This window comes from Leptonychotes weddellii, chromosome 14 (assembly GCF_054177405.1).
Source record: "Leptonychotes weddellii isolate Sample4059 chromosome 14, ASM5417740v2, whole genome shotgun sequence".
In the NCBI taxonomy this organism is placed as follows: domain Eukaryota; kingdom Metazoa; phylum Chordata; class Mammalia; order Carnivora; family Phocidae; genus Leptonychotes; species Leptonychotes weddellii.
Window position 1 is genome coordinate 61,128,121 of NC_138382.1, and position 22,736 is coordinate 61,150,856.

The 22,736-nt window shown below is 43.0% G+C and overlaps 1 protein-coding gene across 4 annotated transcripts in view; it reads right to left on the minus strand.

The window, feature by feature from the left end:
* Window positions 1-22,736, minus strand: part of SUSD1 (sushi domain containing 1) — a 212,950-nt gene that overhangs the window by 86,997 nt on the left and 103,217 nt on the right. For 3 of the 4 annotated variants that reach the window (XM_081803375.1, XM_081803373.1, XM_081803376.1), the window contains exon 15: window positions 17,373-17,412. In XM_081803375.1, coding sequence (XP_081659501.1) covers window positions 17,373-17,412 — 40 coding nt within the window. Of the gene's footprint in view, window positions 1-1,034; window positions 7,363-7,712; window positions 7,807-17,372; window positions 17,413-22,736 lie in introns of those variants that run through there. The other variant, XM_081803374.1, reaches the window with a different exon arrangement.

The window sequence follows — 22,736 nt, forward strand, 5'->3', positions numbered from 1 at the left end:
GGTAGCAGGAGGGGAAGAATGAAGCGGGGGAAATCGGAGGGGTAGACGAACCATGGGAGACGATGGACTCTGAAAAACAAACTGAGGGTTCTAGAGGGGAGGGGGGTGGGAGGATGGGTTAGCCTGGTGATGGGTATTGAGGAGGGCACATTCTGCATGGAGCACTGGGTGTTATGCACAAACAATGAATCATGGAACACTACATCTAAAACTAATGATGCAATGCATGGGGATAATATAAGAATAAAAAAATTTAAATTAAAAAAAAAAAGAAAGAAACCTGAGGTAGGGAGATTATCCTGGAATTTCCAGGCAGGCCCAAGGTAATCACAAGGATCCTTGTAAGTGAAAGAGGGGGTGGGGAGCCAGTCAAGAGTCAAGAGAGTGATGTGAAGATGCAACACGGTCGGCTTTGAAGATGAAAGAAAGGCCACAGCTACAGAATGTGGGCAGCCTCTAGGAGCTGGAAAAGGCAAAGAAATGTATTCTCCCAGGAGCTTGCAGAAGCATCACAGTTCTGCCCATATGTTGACGTCAGCCCAGAGAGACTCATGACAGACTTGTGACTTCCAGAATGGTAAGTTAATAAATGTGTGTGTGGTTGTAAGCCACCAAGTTTGGTTACAGCATCAACTGGAAAGTGATACACTCTCTCTTCATGTTCTCTAAACGCCCAAAGTCCTTAGTAAGACTTTGAGTGGAAATCATGGAAAGGAGCCAGGTTCTACAGGCGGGTCAGTGGGGGTGGAACAGGGACCCCACACAGGTGAGATGATCCGTCCACTGAAGCAGTTCAGAGGAAGCAGAGACTCCACCCTAGATTTGATCCTAGGGATATAACACAGGCACCTCTACTCCCTCATAGAATTTGCAAAAATTGTAAAAGACAGCACTGGATACTCTACCAATTTTGGAATAAGGAGTTAAACCAATCCTACCCAAATCTTCAGTGTCTCAGATTAGGTTGAGAAGGAAGCCACGCTGTCCCTGTCAGGTTTTGATTTGACACATGTGTAACTGAATATGAAAGGGCATACTTTTTCTTAAGAAACTTTATTTTTATGTTTTTGAATATATTCATGTTTCAAACCAAAACAAAATGAGAAGATAAACACTCAAAAGACTCCCGTTCACCCTGTCCATCCCACCCCATTCTCCTTTGCTCTATTTGTAACCATTTGCATTAATTCATTATTATTCCAGTGTTTATGCAAGATTGAATACATATTTTCGTTCTCCTATCTTACACATTAGAATACCATATACACAAACAATACATCTTAGAAATCTCTCCGTATCAGTGCACAGAGTTCTTCCTCATTCCTTTTTCATGACTGCATGATATTCCACTGTGTTATGAGGAAGTATCATAGTTCATTTAACTGGTTTCCTCCTGAGAGGCATGGGGTTGTTTCTCAGCTCTTGCGACGATAAATGATGTCACAGTGAATAACTGTTCCTGTGTCATTCTGAACGTGTGCAGGTGAGCCCACAGGAAGTGGGACTGACAGGGTTGTGGGACAAAGGCAAAGCAACTATTGCCAGGTTCTCTTCCTTTCCATAGAGGTCGTACCATTCTGTACCCTCACTAACAGTGTTTGAGTGCCTCAAAAGAGAGTGGGTTGTTAAAACTTTTGGATTTCCCTCAGATTGATAGGTGAGAAACAATATCTTACTAATTGGCATTTTTCTTAAAGGTGAGGTTGAGCATCTTTTTTTTTTTAATGTTTAAGGGCCATTTGCATTTCCTTTTCTGTGAGCTATATTTTCATATCCTCTGACCCCAAACTGTTCTTTTTGTTTTGACCAAAGTTCCAAAACCCTGAAAATAATAGGTTGCAAGTACTTCCATATTCTAAAAGGAGGTTTTTCCCATAGTCTTGAGACCCTTAGCCCAATATCCAGGATATAAAGTGATTTAAATGGAAAAGGTCAAAAGAAAGAAGTTCTTTGGAGAAAGCCATTGGTGTGCTGAGCATTTTCTATCCCCCCACCCCACCACAATGGCGGTGGGGGTGGGGGACCTTCCTCAGGGCAAGCCTGGAAAGAGAAATTTCAAGGGAGCCCCACACTCAGAGAATCTGACTTGTGTACCCTAAAGCTTTGGAAGACACACTGGCCTGGTAACTGATTCCAAGGATAACAAACTCAAGGGTCAAGAAGCTGAGGCTGTCAGGCCAGACAGCAGGACAAAAAAGTAAGAACCACACTGGGAGTGAGCTACACTTTCACTAATGGGAGGACAAAAGGTCAAATGAGTAAGAAAACTAGTCTGTGGCTGGAGCTAGCTGTGAGAGCAGGCAGTCCTCCATTTGGCATGGCAAGGATCTGTGAGTTTCCACAAGTCTAGTAGATACCTTGGAAAGTAATTAGGACTTCCAGGGCAGGAAAGCTACAGTAATGGCAGCAGAGAGCACTTTCAGGGGCAGGAGCTGAGGTAGTGACTCGAGAGTCCAGGATAACAAAATATAAAATACCTAGACATACATAAAAATAAGCATAAACTACCCTGTAAGTTGAAAAAGTAGAATACTCTAGAGAGGGACACACACACAAAAATTAAATGGAGATATGTACCATGTTGTGGGATGGGAGCACTCATTACTTAACACATCTCTCCCCCTCCCCCAAAAAATGTTAAGATTTCAGGGGGGAAACTGACCAAATAATTCTTTAGTTTATGCATAATAAATATGTATCCCTGAATAAATACATAATAAAAGCTGAGGATAATCTGAGCATTAACAGAAAGAGTGGTAACTTACTTTTACTTGGTATGAAAAACCCTATTTTAAAGTTATAGCAGGTGGTATTGGCACAGAAATAGATCAGTAGAACAAAGGGGAACGTTCAGAAATAGACTTTGGTATATGATTCAGTATATAATTCAAATCACTGGGGGAAAAAAATCAATGAATATTAATAGGACAACTGGCTAAACCATTTAGCAACTGAATAAAAAAAAGATCCACCCCCCGAACCTCACTCCTTATACTAAAATAAATTTCAGATGGATTATAGACTTATGTGTTTTTTTTTTAAACTGCTGATTTAGATTTATTACCTTGAGACTGGAAGGTCCCTCCAAGCATGGCACCAAAGGCAAAATAGATTAGGAAAAGACTGATAAATTTGACTATCCAAATGTAGAGTTTTTGTGTGGCAATTTTTGACACAAACAAGGTCAAAAGGGAGATGATAAATTAGAAAATTTGTTTACAAAATATATGACAGCTAGGAAAAAAAAATTACTATGATACAAAGAGCTTTTCATATCAATAAAAGACAAGCCAAGCACTTGGGAAAAAAAATAATTCACCAAGACAAAATTACAAATGACCAATCCACATGCAAAAATAGAGATATGCAAGTAAAACACTGAGTCATCATTTTTCACCCATCAGATTAATCAAGATGAAACGCATCAACAGTGCCCAGTGGTGTTTGAGGCTTTCTGCTGGTGAAAATGTCAACTGGTATAAACTTCCTGTTGAGATTCCTCTGACAATATGTAGTAAACACAAAATGTATATCGTTTTCAATTTCATCCCTAGGAATTTAGCCTAAGTGATAATTACATACATACGAATTGTATAAGGATAGCAAACATCTGGAAACATTCTAAATGCACCATGCACAGAAGAGTATTGGTTAAAGAAACTACAGCACAAACTTTTAACGTAGTCACTATTGACATAATAAATAAATAAATAAATGTGCCCAAGAAGGAAAGAAGCAATAGTTTACAAAACATGTGTCGTTGAACCCCATCTTGGTAACCCTGGGTTGTGCCCAGAAAGTATGGATATGGGTACACGTGCATACATACACATCACCAAAATGATTCATTCATTCTCTTTTTCTCTCTCAAACAATGAGCACACTGCTTTTTTTAACTGGTTTGCCTCAATGTATCCCCCGCCCACAAACTTGGGCGCAGAAAAAGCCACGCCCTCTTTCCTCTCCCAAATCGTGCACTTCCGTTCAGTGACAATGGTGCAGGCAAAAGGCCCCCAACACACTATTTGATTGACTACCACTACTGATTCTGGTTTTCCCTCAGATGAATAGAACAGAAAAATAGAAGGCTTAGAAAATCCAAATGTGAGGTTAGCAATAAAAAGGGAGCACTGAGAATTCTTTTTTACTTCCTTTAAAATCAATTTAAATATTAACTTGATTCCAAGCTAATGTGGAATTGCAAGATAATCACTTCTGCTCTGGTCTTGGTTAAGTTCCCAGCTACAATTTCAGGTCTTGAGTCAGAGATGGGCTATTACCTATTTCCCCTTATTAACTTCCATCTGTTTGGTAGTTTGTGTTCTCCTCTAGAAGTGAGGGAGGGGCGGGGAGATACCATATAGTGAAAAGATAGATATAAAAAGGCCTGTGTTGCAGTACTTAAGGACAATGGTTAAAGTGTGTGTGTGTGTGTAGGAAATGCAAAGACCTGATTCTCCCCAAAACCAAAAGGACTGTTCAAAGGTTAGCTCAAGGCCTGTCCAATTCCAGGAATGAGGACCAGACTTGCAGTCAGAAAATTTAACCCCACAATTCAGGTCACATACCTGTCTGAACCCATTTCTCCGTTCTAATGTGGGGAAAACGGTAACCCCTGACCTTCCCACCATCCCCAACTGTCGTGAGGAGGGGATGGAAGAATGTGTGTAAACAAAAACTCCAATGAGATAAAGCAAAACTACAGGCATGCACACACACAAATCGGCTAAGGAATAATCAGCCCCCTAGCTGGGCAACCCCCAATTTTGACTCCTCATCTAGAAGGGAGCACACAGCCAGGTCTCAGAGCTCAACTCGACACACTGTCCCCAAGACAGTTAATAAGGGAAAGATCCTTTCTCCACCCCCAGCTCGGGCCTAGCTTTATGTAGTGGCACGCAAACCCAACTCCGAGCGCTGTCCTACCGGTCCTTCGACAAACAGACCCTGCATTCTCCCAGGAAGACCCACTATCACTCTCCTGAGATCCCCTCCCCACCTTAACCATGAATCGGCTTGGGAAAAGAAGAACAGTCTTGTGGCAAAGCTACCACGTGAATTTAGAGAACTTCTGGCTGCCCTCAAGTTTATGAGAAAACAATTAGAACTGCAGAAAGATGGCACATCCTCTTGCCAATGCTCAGCCCCTGCTCTCGTTAAGTAATACTACTGAGCAACTCTGGGCTGTCATTTAGAACATTCATAGACAGTGAAAAAGTCCATGTTTTTGTTATTTTAGTATTCTTTCATACTTCCGCACTATACCCACAAGTACATTTTACGTAATATTTTACTCAATATTTAGTGAGTTATTTTAACTAGAAGCTTTTGATACTAAGCAAGTGGGATTTCTTCCTTTCAATGACAATTTTGCTAAGCTCCCCTGTGGAGCACAGGAACTTCTTTGGCAGCTAATTCTAAAGCTGGAAGTTAAGGAGGCTGCAGAAACATATGGTGTTTACAGAACCAGTAAAATAATAATAATAATGGGAGTTCAGATTCTCTTTTGGATAGAGGAGGCTTTCAGGAAAATCCTTACTCATCAGAGACCCTACCCTACACTAACCACGATAATGTGTAATGATTCCAAATTTCATTCAAAGCCTGTGAAAATACTATGAGCTTGAATAGTTGCATATAAAAATGAAAAGTAGAATGCTATGTGTATTAGTCTTTTGAGAGCACCTAAGATGAGAGCACGAAAGTTTCTAAATGCTGATCCTAGGTTATAGGCCAAGGTGGTGCCTCAGAGGACAAAGGACAATTATTCCAAATACTGCCGAATGCTGATGGGGCCTGGGGCTAACAGCTGTTCCTGAACACCCAAGGGTCAGGATATCACTTCCCTCTCTCTGACTCTCCCCAGTTGAGGGGATATACTTGGAGCCAGGTCTCCCAGGGCAGGGCCGCTTCACAGACAGTTTCCACCTGTTTCTATTGTTCCTCTCGTTTCCTCCTCTGCCCACCAGCCCAGACCACTCAGATCTGACCGTCAACGAATGCCCAGTGAGCTAGCAGAGAGAGAACTCTGCCCCCACCCCGTCAGGAACATTGTCCCTCTTCTGCAGGACTGCAACCCTGCACAATTCCAGGGCCATGTTCATACACACTGCCCCCGAAGGTCATATACTACAACTGTCCCCTGCTTGCCTCCCCCAAGCTTTTTATTCTCCAGGCCTCGAAAAAGAGGGAGAAGAGGGAGAATACCATTGTTGCCTAGGAGAGCCACATGCCTCTGCTCCATTCGTTTCTTACTGAGCCTTGGAGTCACACCATCAGTTAGGGAGGAAAGTTAAAGAACACTGATTGAGGTTTTAAAAGTCCAATCTAATACGCCCATCTGTAAATTCAGCAAGTTGAGAGCGGGCCCAGGACCGCTTACATCTAATGTGTCATGGTTCATGGTAAAGTAACAGCCATTGTCACTGAGGCTGTAGGTAAAGGGGAAGATCACATCACTCACATTCTTCCCCCTTCCCTGTAAACACATGGACGCTGGCCATGGGCTTGACAGTGTTTCAGCCCATTGTTACTACATGAGCACCCAATCTAAAGGAAGACAAGGGCATTTTTAAGAGAGAGTAATGAAAAAAGTTAGCCAAGACTGCTATAAACTTTGGTGTGGAAGAGAAGAACTGTCTAAATTGACAGAGTATTTTTATTTGAATGAAAACTTATGGCTTTTGAATACCTGTAAGACCCATGGATCTGTATCAAAGCAACGCTGCCTAACAGACATTGCAGGAAACTTACTGGAGTGGCCAGGTTAGTATACTTTCTATTAGTATGTCAATTAATTGTAGGAAAGGGGTTGCTTCTAAAATGTTTGACAAGTTGCCTCTGTCAATGATCTCTATCCTTTTCGATGGCCTCCTTCATAAAGGCAAATTCTAGCCCAAACTTAAGTCCGTCTCATTGCTCATTGTAAAAGGATGATTCCAAATGAATCCAGAGATGCTATAAAGGAAGGTGCAGAGACTCTCTTGCATTCAATTTCCAGAAGAGCTGACTCTCAGGAATCACTCAGAGGAAGACCAAGGTCCAACCCACATGATCTGTAGCCTGTGGTCAATATTACACTATCTATCAAGGGTCTCAAGTACACGGACACAGAACTGGTTGTGTAGTAGGCAGAGAAGACGTCAGCAATTCCTGAGCTTCCTCCTCTTGGGGGGTTCCACAGAGGTATTCACCGTCTTGAATCCAGAAATGGGGCCAAGCTGGGGATGGAAAAAGTTGCAGACCCAGACACACCTGGATGGAAGCCACACGGGGCCTCTGTGTAGGCAGGCACCTGAGAGGCTGTCATTACACCTGCCCCCAGCAGCACTGCATCCCCCACACGTAGCGCCCATCTGCAATCTAGACATGGAGGAGGAAAAGAGTCCATTGACACACTTTGGTTTTCCCTTGGTGCATCTGTAGGTACTGCTCACGTACCCTCATGGGAAGCAGCGTGGGAGATCATCCACCACTCTGTGAGTAGCCAGGGCAGCCGTCACTGACCCTGCTCTTTCTCTGCACCAGAAGGGCACCCCCCGCCCCGTCCCGAGGTGTAGAGCTACTCATGCCTCTCACCTGCTGAGTGCTGAGCCCAGGATGACCTCTACCCACAGCCCCTTTGACCCTCCTCAGTCCCAGCTGTTCTTCATGACTCCAACCCCATCCTTCCGCCATTCCACTCATTTCTCAAAAATGACAGTCTCACATACCACACGGCTGAGAAGGAGAGGAATGCGAGAACAATCACAACGGCCATGGAGCCCAGCCCGACGCCCACCATCTGCTGCAGCACGAATGACGAATCTGCGGGACAAAACCACACACTGAGCCCACAGCACGCAATCATGGCCCTCCTGGGAGGCACACGTGCACCTGTGCTCACTCCAGTCTAACCCAGAGCTTGGCCCCATTTAACAAACCATCCCAAGAATGCCCAGAGTGCCTCTGTGTCCCCTGAGTTGGCCCTGAGGGTGTAGGACCTAAAGAAAACACAGTCCCGGGGTATTTCTGAAAGGAAATGGAAACACAGGCCACATTCAAGTTACAAGGGATAAAAAAGTTCATCTTGCTGTGCATACAAATACAGCGAATTGTGTTGCTTGTATTGGTCCTCTCTCAGTCAACTGCACTGAAAGTTTTTATGGGCAGTTTTCCTTTGCATTGAGGAAGAAGTCATCCTGGACTTTTGCTCCAAAAGTGATAGGTAGCTCCAATGGTCAAATATAGCAAATGAATCCTCTCTGATGGATGGAGTCATCTGTCATTCTCCCGACACACCAACAAGGATAGTACCTCCTCGCTCTGCTCAGCAGGTTGCCATGAGGATAAAGTAAGAAAATTAACATAGGGCGCCTAGGTGGCTCAGTCGGTTAAGTGTCTGCCTTCGGCTCAGGTCATGATCCTGGGATCCTGGGATCGAGCCCCGCATCAGTCTCCCCGCTCAGTGGGGAGTCTGCTTCTCCCTCTACCTCTGCCCCTCCCCTAACTTGTGCACACGCGCACTCTCTCTCTCTTTCAAATAAATAAAATCTTTTTTTAAAAAAAGAAAATTAGGGCGCCTGGGTGGCTCAGTTGGTTAAGCGACTGCCTTCGGCTCAGGTCATGATCCTGGAGTCCCGGGATCGAGTCCCGCATCGGGCTCCCTGCTCGGCAGGGAGTCTGCTTCTCCCTCTCCTGCTCCCCCCTCTTGTGCTCTTTCTCTCTCTCACTCTCTCTCTCACATAAATAAATAAAATCTTTTTAAAAAAATAAAAAAGAAAAAAAGAAAATTAATGTAAAAGCTCTCTGAAAGACATACATATGCTCTATTTGGGGGTGTATCATATGTTGACTGCAGGGAGATCTTTTGCTATAGACTGAAAAACACCCGCACTTGAGTTGCACATTTGGGCCAGCTGACTGAATCAGAGCATCATGTTCTACACCAAAGGTCTCATTTTAATTTGCAAACAACTTATTTAGCACTTACGATATACCAAACACTGTTCTAATGACTTCTCCTAACTACCTAGTACTCACACAGGTATTACAATAATAGTGCCTGGCTTAATAACACACTGAGTACTATTCCCATTTTACTGATGAGGGACCGAGGCATGGAGCTGTTCAGCAACTTGTCCATGATCACACAGCTAATAAACAACAGAGTCAGGATCCAAACCCGAGCTGTCTGGCTTCAACATCTTTGCTTTTAACCACAACACCATGCTTTCCCAGTGCAGATCTGAATCCAGTTCTGTCTACAGCAGAGCAGGTCACACTCCCCCTCAGGAGTTGGGGGTGCAGGCCCTGCCCTTTCCTGCAGAGGCTGATGATGATGGGATAGCTCCTCTTTAAAAGAACAAAGGTCTGCATGCAATGGTGCCACCAGACATTGAAAAGACCTTGGGGGCTGACGTTGCATATATAGATTTAAAAAAGGAAAACACTGCCCAGCCATGGAAGAAGCGTAAGGAAGTGCAACTAAGTCCAAATTTTGCCAGATAATTTGTCATGGTTGTCACTGTCGGAATATGAAATTATTTCACTTTTCGGTACCCTCCTTTTACTGATGCCCCGGGCATATGCTTAGTCTGCCCTGTGGGGCATCCAGTACTGCCTAGGAAGAGCTGAAAACAGCAAAAGCAAAGATCTGCTAAGTAAGGAGGAGGGGCTTGAGAGGAAAAATAGTAGCCCCTGGACGTGAGACCCTCGAAACATAGATGACTCGCTTCCCTGGCAGCAAATGAAGCTCATCCGAGAAGAGTTCCTGCTCCTTAACTCTCTCATCACCAAATCTGTGCTATCCAACACCGTAGCCACTGGCCTCAATGTGGCTGTTTACACCTAAATTAGTTAGTTTAGGTTTAAACTAAATTAAATTAAAAATTCAGTTTCTTGATCATATCATCTCAAGGGCTCAATTTCAAGTACACACTTCAAGTGCCCAGTAGCCTCATGTGGCTGGTTGCTACCATCTTGGACAGCACCGCTTTAAAACCTTTCCACCGTTGCAGGGAGTTGCATTGAAGGGTACCGCTCCATCTCTTCAACCAGCTGAAGAGCAGTTTGGTTCTATTCTCTCACAGGGTAGCTGGCACCAGCAAAAGCAGCCGGGGAATACACTTCTTGCTAAAAAGCTCTGAAAAACCCATTACCTCAGAAAGTGTTGTCAAGAGACTTTCCAGAAAAACATGGCTTATATTGTTTGGCTACCTTTAGGATTCAGAAGAAAAAGGCTTTGATATTTTAAGAAGCCATACTACAGAATAGAAGGAGGAGCTGTGGTTAAACTAGAAATTAGAAGAGAAAAAATTGGGGGAGTGACTTGAATGACTACCTATTAAAACAGTGCAGTATCAGCATAGGGATGAATACACTGGAACAAAATAGTGTAGAAACAAACGCATGTACATCAAATAATTTCCAAGTCAGGTTGTCCAAGTCTGTATTTGAACACCCTAACTGTGGACTCTGGACAAGTTATTCAGCCATTCTGTGCCTCAACTGCCCCACCGAGGGATGATCTAGTAACACGGGAATGATAATAATAGTACCCATCTTATAGGGTTATTGTGAGAAATAAATGAGGTAAGTCCTGTTAGAACTGTGCCCTGGACGGGCGCCTGGGTGGCTCAGTTGGTTAAGCGACTGCCTTCGGCTCAGGTCATGATCCTGGAGTCCCTGGATCGAGTCCCGCATCGGGCTCCCTGCTTGGCATGGAGTCTGCTTCTCCCTCTGACCCTCCCCCCTCTCATGTGCTGTCTCTCATTCTCTCTCTCTCAAATAAATAAATAAAATCTTTAAAAATAAAAAAAATTAAAAAAAAAAAAAAAAAGAACTGTGCCCTGGACACAGGAGGCAACTGGCAAATGTCAGCTATGATTCATTATTGTTGTTTGTTACTGTTTCAAATCATTAGGGGAAATGACATATTATTCATAATTCGTGTTGAGAAAATTGGCTGACCATTTAGAATAAAGTGATTTTGATCATTAGAGCTTATACTATATATGCCAAAATAAAATCCAGACAGCTTAAAGACTTAAATGGAAACCTAAAAGAGTTAGAACAAAGGGTAAGTGAATCCTTATCTAAAATATCTCAAGCAGGTACAAATTGTCTAAGTGCATTTATTAATGCAGGAACCATAATGCTCACTGCTGGGATCTGCTCTTTCTACCACAGAGCCACCTCCTAAAAGATCTTGCCTGGCCCTTGACCACAAGTTATCATCAACTACACTTTGCAAACTGTCTTCCTCGTACAAAGTTCCACGTTCTTTGCTCATCTCTGGTCGACTTAAGTTTGCTCTTAAAGATCACCTGCAGTTGTTCACCATCTCACTTGCAAACTGTATGAACCTGCTAGAATATGCTTCATCCAGGTCAAAAGGCTTTAATTTATGTGAAGCAGTTAGCTCTTCTCTTGCTTTGAAAATGTCCCCCCACAAACCAACAGGACAGAAGCAAAGTTGGAGTTGATGGACCTTTCTCTTGACCATCCACCAGCAGGACATCATTCACCCTAAGCAATGGGCCCACCCAGCTATTCCTTACTCTGGATGTAAATATTGGAAAATCATCTTTTTCTTTTTAATTATTCTGCATAACATGACTTGGGTTTTGGCTTCAGGCATGATTCTTGCTGGTATTGATCTCTTGGTCTACTTTGTGTATGTACTCCGTGAAAATCTGAGTCTGTCCAACCCAGAGTCCTCACAGTGTAGCCACACAAGATTTCTTTAGGGACTTTCCCTGTTAATTCCTCACTGAGAAAATTTACAACTGGCCAATTCAAATTACATTTTTTAGAGCTTTGCCGTCTTCTGGTTACCCTTCCTTTCACGGTTTCATGCTATAAAACCATGCTTATTTTTCTTCTGAATCACTTGTAGAATATTCTTTCGGAAACTCGATGAATCATGTGTTATATCACAGTGACTCATTCTTGGAGAGAGTAAATCCATTAGGTTAAACGCTGCCTTTCTCTTCAGGGTGACTCCCAGAGGAGGTACAGTGTTCGTGAGGCGTGACAGGGCTTCTCTGGGCTTATCTTTTAACTCTTCCACTAATGCAAATACCACAGGTGCTGAAGAGCAAGTTAGAAAGACTCCATGCCTACTTGCAAGCTTCCGGACAGCTTCAGAACTTCCTGTGGCTGTCGACATTTTTTCATGAATTTATACGAGCAGGGTCACTTCCTGAAAGCCATAATCCTGTTCTCCAAATGGATGAACAAATAATTTGCACCATGACGTCTAGTTAGTGTGTTCAATTCTTCTTCTGCTATCCTAAGGTCTCCTCACTTGAGTTCCATGCAGAGTGGGCGATGACAAAGGAGATCAAAGTAAGAGATTAATTTAATTTAGAGATATGTAACACCTGATGAATCAGCAACATTTTTGAATTCATTTGCTAGTGCAGCTTAGCAGCTAGCCCCCACTCATTAGCTCGCAGTTCTGTGGGCCAGGAGTTCAGGCACATTGTGACTGGGTCCTCTGCTCAGAGTCTTCCAAGGCTGAAAACAATGTGTCAAGTGGGCTGCATTTCCCTCTGGAGCCTCTGGGGAAGAATCTGCTTCCAAATTCTTTGCAGTTGTAGGACTGAGGTCCCCATATTCTTACTGGCTGCCAGCCATCGGCCACTCAGCTCCTACTGGCCACCCACATTCCTGCCATGTGGTTCCCTCCACCTTCAAAGACAGCAGGAGAAACCCTTATTCATGTTGGATCCATCTCACCCTTGAATCTCCAATCTCCTGTTTCTGACCTCTAGATCCAGTTTAAAGGGCTCATGTGAAGGTCAGGTGCATCTGGATAATCTCCCTTCTCGGGACCTTAATTCTTCAAATCCTTTCTCAGCAACACTTAGCATAGCCTTTGAATGAGTAACTGAGTGAAGGTGGGTGTATACCAGTGGCCAGGAATTTGTGAGGCTGTATCATAATTCTCCCAGCCACAATGATGAAGGTTTAAAGTATGCGTGTGTGTTTGTGTATGTGTGTATACATACAAGTGCACAGCATATACAAACACATACGTACACACTAGGCTTCCATCTTCTCTGGTTCACTTAAGTATTGCACTTACTGTGCTTCATTTTTCATCCGACTCTACTGCTGGTTGACCAGTAATCCTCCAACCCAATTCACTAAATTCGGATTAGGTACCAATGTGCACCAAGCACTGTCCCCCCTTCTTCAAATGCTCTCCCTCAGGGGTATGCAATCTAGTAAGAAAAGACAAGTGCACCAGTTGCACTATAGTATGGCAGAATGGCTAAAAGAGAGGGAGGGAGGGAGGGAGGGAGGGAGGGAGGGAGGGAGGGAGAGAGATCCTGCCCCACTGAGGAAATAAAAAAAGCTTCATGGAGGACATAGCATTTGATTTTAACCTTGGCAAACAGGTGGGATTGTAATAAGCTAATAAACAGAGAGTACAGGAAAGTCATAGGGCAAGCCAGGTAGAAATAAATAGGTAATTGTATGAACAAAGACACAAAGGAAAGTAAGCAAGGACCATAACCAGAGAAGAGCGGACACATCACTTTGAATGGAGAAGATGAGAGGCAACCAGAAGGGTAAGCTGGTGTCAAACCGAGGCCTTAGAAACCAGTCTAAAATGTTAATGGAGAACTCTGGAAGAACCACCAGGGGAAGTAATCAAATCAGCGCTGCAGTTTAGAAATATGAGTCAGATGTGTAGGCTGGAGTGAACGAGCCCCTGAACACCATGGTGGGAGAGGAAGAAGGAGGCTCTGCCAGTCATCTATGCTACAGATATAAAGGCCTGTGCTCAGGGGGTGAATCCAGACATGAGATGGGCACACCCTAGGTGTAAAATGAGGGCTGAAAGGGAAAGGGGAATGGTCACTAATGACTCAGGGCTTTCACCCCTATGACTGAAGAGTGTTCTGTGAATACAGTTTGTGATCATCTCACGCATATCAAATGACCTTGCTTTGTGACTCAAGAAATCAAAGAGCCAGTACTTCGTGGCTGGAAGGGATCTGAGAGATCTCAGTAAGAGGCAATTGAGAACCAGCCAAGTTAAATACAATTTCAAAGACACTCGGCTGTTGAGTAGCAAGGCTCAAGGAAGGAAGCCCAGGCCTCTGCATTTCCCCTCAAGCCCACTGCTGGTTCCTGGTAGTCATCACAAAGCTCTTTTAGGGGCAATCTGCATAAGGTAAATAGCAGAATTCCTTCCTGGGCAAAGGTGAGAATGGGGCAGTTGCTTGGCACAGATGAACTTGAACAAGTTCAGGACTAATCTGGATCCTAGTTCTCTCCAAATTACTTTCTGAGATGGCAGTCTCCGACATTTTTGCAAAAGGGGACTGCCAGAGGTGAGTGCATGACACGTAGATATTTATATCAGAATTGCCTTCAGCGTTTTAAAAAACAGTGGGCTTCTCTATTATCTCCAGAGCCTTCCAATAGTATGAATTCAAAGGTTTGTGCTCTCTTTCAACACTGCTTCTTAGGCTGAGGAGGGTAAAGAAGGCACTACCAAAAGCCACTTAGATTCTATTTCCAAAGCAAAATCCTTCCTGTTAACTTCACAGTAGCCAGCTCTTTGGCCATTTCTTCCACCCAGTTAGAGTGTTTGCTAATCATATGAAACAGCTGCTGAAACCAGTGGATTCTGGAAGCTATTTCTGAGCCTGTCCAGGAGGCTTGCACATCTCCATTCTTCAGATAAAAGCACCTCTTTTCTTTGTGGGAACTGCATTCCCACCCTTAGAGCCTCAGGGAATGCACTGGCTGAAAAATTTCCAAATGCTGGAACATGTGGTTGTTTCTTGTGGTCTTCACTTAAATTCCAAGACAGGAAGCTAGGCCTATCTGCACCCATTAGTGTAAGAGCATACATCTCTGTGAAGGGAGACCCTCACTAATTATGCTAAGTAAAATAAGTCAGACAGAGAGAGATAAATACTATATGATCATAGTTATACAAGGAATCTAAAAAGGCTGAATTCTATATAGAAACAGAGAATAGAATGGTAGTTGCCAGGGTCTGGGGGGTGGAGAGAAGTGGGGAGATGTTGGCCAAAGGGTACAAACTTCCAGTTATAAAATAAATTAAGTACTGGGGATCTAATGTGCAACATGGTAACTATAATTATCAATACTGTATTATATGACTGAAAGTTGCTAGGAGAGTAGATCTTAAATGTTCACACATACACAAATATATACACGGTAATTATGTAAGGTGATGGAGGTGTTAACTAACCTTATTTAGGTCATCATTTCGCAATACAAATCAAATCATCACACTGTACAAATGAACCTCAATGTTATGTAAGTTATATCTCATGAAAGTGGAGGCGTGGGGTGGGGGAGACCCTCGCCGCCTGGCAACCGCAATCCAAGATGGCTGATGGTCAGGTAATGTGCCCTGCCCAGTAGAAAAGCCATGTCCTCTGCTCTTATGGAAGTTGGTGTGAGCAGAGATAAAAAGATGGGAAATAAGATTAGAAGATAAGCAGATAAATGAAGGAAGCCTAATTCTCTAGGTCCCTCCCAATCATTTCCTGCTAAGCACCCTCTGCTGACAAGGTAACAGATCCCCCACTGTAAAGTGCCCTTTGCTGGAATCCTTCTGGAAGCAGGGTTATGTGGGCACTTCCTTACCACCCCAGCCTATTGTTTCTTGCTGCTCTGAGGTGAGGGGCAGGATGTAAGGGGTTAAACTGATGCTCCAGTCTAAGAGCAAAATTCCTCAGGCTGTTGCTAGGACTCATAAACCACAAAGAAAAGGTCCAGATTCAGAGGTCATAAACTTGACAAGATTTCTGGTATTAGCTACAAACTCATGGAATCCCTGGGAATCAAATCCACTGGCTGGCTGGCTGCCTGTTGGTTGAAAGAAACGTACTGCCAGGGAAATCCCACGTCTGGCAGACAGAGCTGCGATTGCTCAATCCCCGAGGCAGCTCTCCCACCTGGACAGCTGCCCGCGTGGGTAAGTTTGAGGCTGTTGAGCACTCGGCAGAGCTCCTCCCTGCTGCTTCTCATGCATGGACAGCTTTAGAGGAAAGGGCCAGGGTACTTTCCCAGGAAAAGACTGAGGCAGCCCAACTAAGTGACCAAGTGACTCACTCTGCTGCCAGCCAGGGGATGCTTGCTTTTCCCAGCCAGCAGGATGTGGTCATTGTTCTGGGGCCCCTGTCCACTGCAATGCACTTTATCTTTTCTTCCTTTCTAAAAGAAAGTGCTTGTTGTGCTTGTCCAGTTCCCCCTTTCATGTTACAGACTGTGGTTTGGGAATGTTTACATTTGGCATTTAGTCACCGACTGCCATCGGATCATGAGAAGTCCACCTGCATTGGATCGAGAGCAATGGACCGTCGCCAGGAATCCTGGTCTTGGAGCTGGATGCAGTAACAGACCCACCTCTGGGTTGTCTTCCAATCAAGTTCCACTTTTGGTTGTACAGAGGATAATTCTTCCATAATGGGTGTTTTTCCTAAAAGTATATGTGGGGGCGCCTGGGTGGTGCAGTGGGGCGCCCGACTCTTGGTTTCGTCTGGCGTCGTGATCTTGGGGTCATGGGATGGAGCCCCACGTCAGGCTCCCAGCTCAGCACGGAGTCTGCTTAGGACTCTCTCTCCCTCTCCCTCCGCCCCTCCCCAGCCCCACACACTCTCTCTCTTGCTCTCTCCCTCTCTCTAAAATAAATAAACAAAATCTTTTTTTAAAAAGTATACACATATGTGTGTGCACATGCTAAGCAGCTAAATGGCTGAAAGTAGGGGACTGTTGTGGCTCTTTGTATTGGTCTGCCAACATGTTTTTCTGTGCTTCTTTTTCTGATGGGGATCATGTCCGCCTCTCAATGCAATCCTGGTGTGTCTGTCAATCACACTGATCTGCCCTCAACCAGTCATAATCCAAGCCCAAAATCCCAGGCAGGCTGTTTGTAGTTCCTATATAGTACCATATGAGGGGTACTAGTCATCCCACGGATAGTCACTTAATCTAGGAGGAAAGATTCTTTCCCTCAATTGAAAAATCCTCTGTTCCCAACTGAAGTTGCTAAACTGGGCAGCTGGTGCCCATCCCTCTCCATCGCATGGTTTATTGTAGAAGAAAATGAAGCCAACTCAGAAACAGAAAGCAGAGACACAGACAGAGTGTCCCACTCATGGTGTCAAGTCCCAAGTGTCAGTTCCTGGAATCCTGGTGATGCCCCTCTGGGGCTACGTCCATAAGCTCCCCACCCCCCATCCTTTTCAGCTATGGCTTTTTGCTTAAACTAGTATGAGATGGGTTTCGGTCACCTGTGACAACTTAAAAAGAACTCTCATTAACATAAACCTGATGCTGCAGACTGGACAGGAGAAAAAAAGACAGGATGCTTGCGCAGAAAGTGGTTTTACCTTTCACTTGAGCCCAAACTGCACAGGAGCATCTTCTCACCTATGAAGAGAAATGCAGCAACACATTTAATGAAGCAGCACAGAACATCAGTTTAAACAATACATTTTAGCCCGGAAACTTTACTGGGTTTGTTTTTCTCTTAATTTGGATTAAAATATCCTCATCTAGCTCTAACATCTTATAATTGAGCCATGTGATCACTAAATATTGGAGGGACTGGCATGGGTAGCAGGGACAGAAGTGACCCTAGGGATCAGTTCTGTAGCTTTTCAGTAGATCTCAGAAAGCACACACTATGGGTAAACAACAGAAACAAATGGCAATGAGTTTCATTCTCCTTGCCAGCTCTGAGCAACTGGCATTGACTGCCTACAAACGATGTTGAAAATATTCTGAGATCCTGTCCATGTGACAGGGATGTGACAGTGACAGTGATGCATGTGATAGGCAAGGCTATGGGAAGTCTTGGTAAATAATAAAACTTCACTGGTCTAGATGATACTTATCTGGCCAAGACCCACAAACTCATTGGAATGAGATACCTTCTTTCCTTCTCCCCCAGTTATTCTATGCATATTTGTCTGTTAAGAACACTGGGGTTACTCAGCAAAATGTTCCCCAGAGGATACTAAATAGCAGGGGTCAGAGAAAGATCCCTCCAACTTCAAAAGAATATTCTCTTTCAAGTGACAACCTTGGGTAGTCTGGTTTTATTAAAAATTAAAAAAATATATTTTTACACTGAAAAATGCTGGGGAAAGCTTGAAATGGCCATAAGCTCTTGAATGTGACTGAATTTTGCCTTGGTGCTAAGTGCATCAAGGGCATCTAGTAGAAAATCATAGGCAAGAATAACCAGTGAAAGGGACCTCAAGTAGTAGGGCAGGTACTAGGGAACTGAGTGTATTAAAGGAGAGAAACTGGTGGGGCCAGGTGAAGAAGGAAGCTCATTAAAATAGAGTGTCGTGACCAGATTTACACTTTATGAAACTCATTCTGGCAGGTGTATGGAGCAAAGAGACAGAATAAGAGACAGGAAGATGAGTTAGAAAATCGATGTTCAGGCAAGAGATGTCAAAGGCTAAACATCGTTAATGAAGAAGGAGAGGAAAGGATGATTTTACACAGAATGAAGGTGACAGAATTGACAGAATTTGATGGTGCACTAGACAAGAAGATAAAGAGGGAGGAGACAAGAATTATTCCTTGATTTCTGTCTTAGCAACTGGGAGCATGGTGATGCTATTTACTTGGACAGATACACAGAAGGAAAAACAAACTGGGAGAATTGGAAAACAAACTTCCTGGTGTCAATTTTTACTACAAAGCTAAAGTAATCACAACAATGTGGTGCTGGCATAAAGACAGACATATAGACCAATACAGTAGTATGGAGAATCCAGAGATAAACTCTTGCATATGTCAGATAATTTTCGACAAGGGTGGCCAAGAACATTCAATGAGAAAAGGAAATCTTTTCAGCAAATGGTGCTGGGAAAACTAGATATCCACATGCAAAAGGATGAAGTGGGACCCTGACCTAACACCATACAATTAACTCAAAATGGATCAGATCCAAATATAAGACCCAGAACAGAAGAAAACATAGAGAAAAAGCTTCAGCAAATTGGGTTTAGCAACGATTTCTTGGATATGACATCAAATGCATGGGCAGGAAAAAAAAAAAAAGAGAGAGAGAGACAAACTGGACTTCATCAAAATTAAGAACTTTTGAGGATGTGAAGAAAAAAGAACGCTCATGCACTGTTAGTGGGACACAAACTGGAGTGGCCCCTGTGGAGAACAGTATGGAGGGTCCTCAAAAAATTAAAAATAGAACTAACCAGTAATGCCACTATTGGGTATTTACCCAAAGAAGAGGAAAACACTGAATTGAAAAGATACATGCACCCCTATGTTTACTGCAGCATTATTTATAATAGCCAAGATAGGGAAGCAACTCACGTGTCCATGGATAGATGAATGGATAGTGAAGATGTGGGGTATATATATATACACAACAGAATATTACTCAGCCATAAAAAGAATGACATCTTCCCATTTGCAATGACATGGATGGACCCGGAGGGTATAATACTAAGTGAAATAAGTCAGTCAGAGAAAGACAAATACCACATGACTTCAGTTATATGTGAAATTTAAGAAACAAAACAAATTTTAAAAAGAGACAAACAAAAAAACCCCCAGACTCTTAAATATAGAGAACAAACTGGTGGCTGCCAGAGGGGAGGTGGGTGGGGGGATAAATGAAATAAATGAAGGGGATTAAGAGGACATGTATCACAATGAGCACTGAGTAATATACAGAATTGTTAAATCACTATACTGTACACTTGAAACTAATATAACACTGTATGTCAATTATACTGGAATTAAAAAACAAAGAAAGCTGGAACGTTAAAAAATACTAAGAACTTTGTACATCAAAGGACACTTACCGAGAGAGTAAAGAAGGCAACCCATGGAATGGAACAAAATATCTGCACATTGCAAATCTCGTAAGGGATTAATATCAGAATATATAGAGAACTCCTGGGGCGCCTGGGTGGCTCAGTCGTTAAGCGTCTGCCTTCGGCTCAGGTCATGATCCCAGGGTCCTGGGATCAAGCCCCGCATCGGGCTCCCTGCTTAGCAGGAAGGCTGCTTCTCCCTCTCCCACTCCCCCTGCTTGTGTTCCCTCTCTCGCTGTGTCTCTCTCTGTCAAATAAATAAATAAAATCTTTAAAAAAAAAAAAAAAAAAAGAATATATAGAGAACTCCTAACACCCAAGAACAAAGAAATAAATAACTCAATTTGAAAATGGGCAAAGGACTTGAAAAACCATTTCCCCAAAGAGGATATACAAGTTGCCAAAAGCACATGAAAAGATGCTCAACATCGCTAATCATCAGAGAAATGGAAGCCAAAACCACAGTGAGTTACCATCTCACATCCATTAGGAGGCCCATTATCAACACAGGAAACAGCGGGTCTTGGGGAGGACATGGAGAAAATGGAACCCTTATGCACTGCTGGTGAGAATGTAATATGTATGGGGCCACTGCTGTGGAAAATAGTGTGGCAGTTCTTCAAAAAAATACGAAGAGAATTATCCAACTGTAAATGACCCAAAGAACTGAGATCAGGGACTCAAAGAGAAATTTGCACACCCATGTTCATCGCAGCCTTATTCAAAATAGCCCAAAGATGGAAGCAACCCAAGTGTCCATCCACAGATGAATGGTTAAACAAAATGTGGTGTATACACACAGTAGAATATTTAAAAAGGAAGGAATTTGGACACAATGCTACACCATGGGTGAACTTTGAGGACATGAGGCTAAGTGAAATAAGATAGTCAAAAGAAGACAAATAATGTACGATTCTTCTTCTTCTTTTTTTTTTTTAAAGATTTTATTTATTTATTTGAGAGAGAGAGAATGAGAGACAGAGAGCACGAGAGGGAGGAGGGTCAGAGGGAGAAGCAGACCCCCCCGCCGAGCAGGGAGCCCGATGTGGGACTCGATCCCGGGACTCCAGGATCATGACCTGAGCCAAAGGCAGTCGCTTAACCAACTGAGCCACCCAGGCGCCCCTGTACAATTCTTCTTATATGAGGTACCTGGAGTAGTCAAATTCATAGAGACAGAAAGCAGAAGAGTAGTTGCCAGGGTTTGGGGGAGGCAGGAAGGAGAGAGGCACTGCTCAATGGGTATAATGTTTCAGTTTGCCAAAATGAAAAGAATTCAGGAGACTGGATGCATAACAATGTAAATGTACTTAACGCTAATAAACTGTACACCTAAAATTGTTTATATGGTAAATTTTGTTATACGTATTTTACCATTAAAAATAAATATTTAAAAATAAACCACTACTGGGCCCCTGGGTGGGCCAGTAAATAAAATAAAAATTAAATAAATAAATAAATAAATAAATAAATAAATAAATAAATAAATAAAATAAAATAAAATCTTTTAAAATAAAAATAAAAATAAACCACTACTAAATGTTCTGGAATTAAATTGTGCTAATAGTTCTACTACCTTGTGAATACACTAAAAACCACTGATTGTATACTTCATTTTTTATTTTATTTTCTTTATCATCTTAACCATTTTTATTCTTTTTTTTTAAGTCCTGAATTTATTATCTTTTTTTTTTAAAGATTGTATTTATTTATTTGACAGAGAGACAGAGAGGGAACACAAGCAGAAAGAGAGGTAGAGGGAGAAGCAGGCTTCCCGCGGAGCAGGGAGCCAGATGCGGGGCTCGATCCCAGGACCCTGGGATCACGACCTAAGCTGAAGGCAGACGCTTAACGAGTGAGCCACCCAGGCGCCCCAACCACTTTTATTCTTAAAAAAATTTTTAGGGGCGCCTGGGTGGCTCAGTCGTTAAGCGTCTGCCTTCGGCTCAGGTCATGATCCCAGGGTCCTGGGATCGAGCCCCACATCGGGCTCCCTGCTCCGTGGGAAGCCTGCTTCTCCCTCTCCCACTCCCCCTGCTTGTGTTCCTGCTCTCACTATCTCTCTCTCTGTCAAATAAAATATTAAAAAAAAAAAAATTTTTATATGGGTATAGTTGACATGCAACGTTACATTAGTTTCAGGCGTACAACTTAGTCATTTGACAAGTTTATAAAAGATGCTATGTTCACCACAAATGTAACTGCCATCAGTCCCATTATATCACTATCACCACATCAACTATATTCCTTATGCTATAAATTATATACTTTAAATGGGTGATTAATGTGGTATGTGAATTGTATCTCCATAAAACTGTTTAAAAAAGAAAAATAAATAGTTCACTACTAATTTTAATATGACTGTAACACTAATAGATTGGAAACCCATAGGGGAAGTAATTGGAATTGAAAAATGCAAGTCCCAATATAAATTTTTTCCAAACCCCTTCACCTCCTTAGCCTCCCAAAGACCAAGTTCTGCAAAGCTATATGAAAAAGAGGTATCCATGACATCATAGAAAAGTTTCCTATAAACTAGGATTCGTATCTTAACCTCTCACTCAATTATCTGTGTTATGGATTGAATGTTTGGGTCGCCCAAAGTTCATATATTGAAGACCTAGCCCCCAATATGATGGTACTTGGGAGTAGGGCCTTTGGAAAGTAGTTAGATTCAGATGAGGTCATGAGGGTGGGGACTCCATGATAGGATTAGTGTCCATATAAGAGGAAGAAGATTGACCAGAGCTGGGTTGCACGTTTTCTGCCATGTGAGGACACAGCAAGAAGGCCGCTGTCTGAAAGCCAGGAAGAGGGCCGTACCAAGGAGCCAAGTCAACTGGTACCTTAATCTGGGACTTCCCAGTTTCCCAAGCTGTGAGAAATACATTT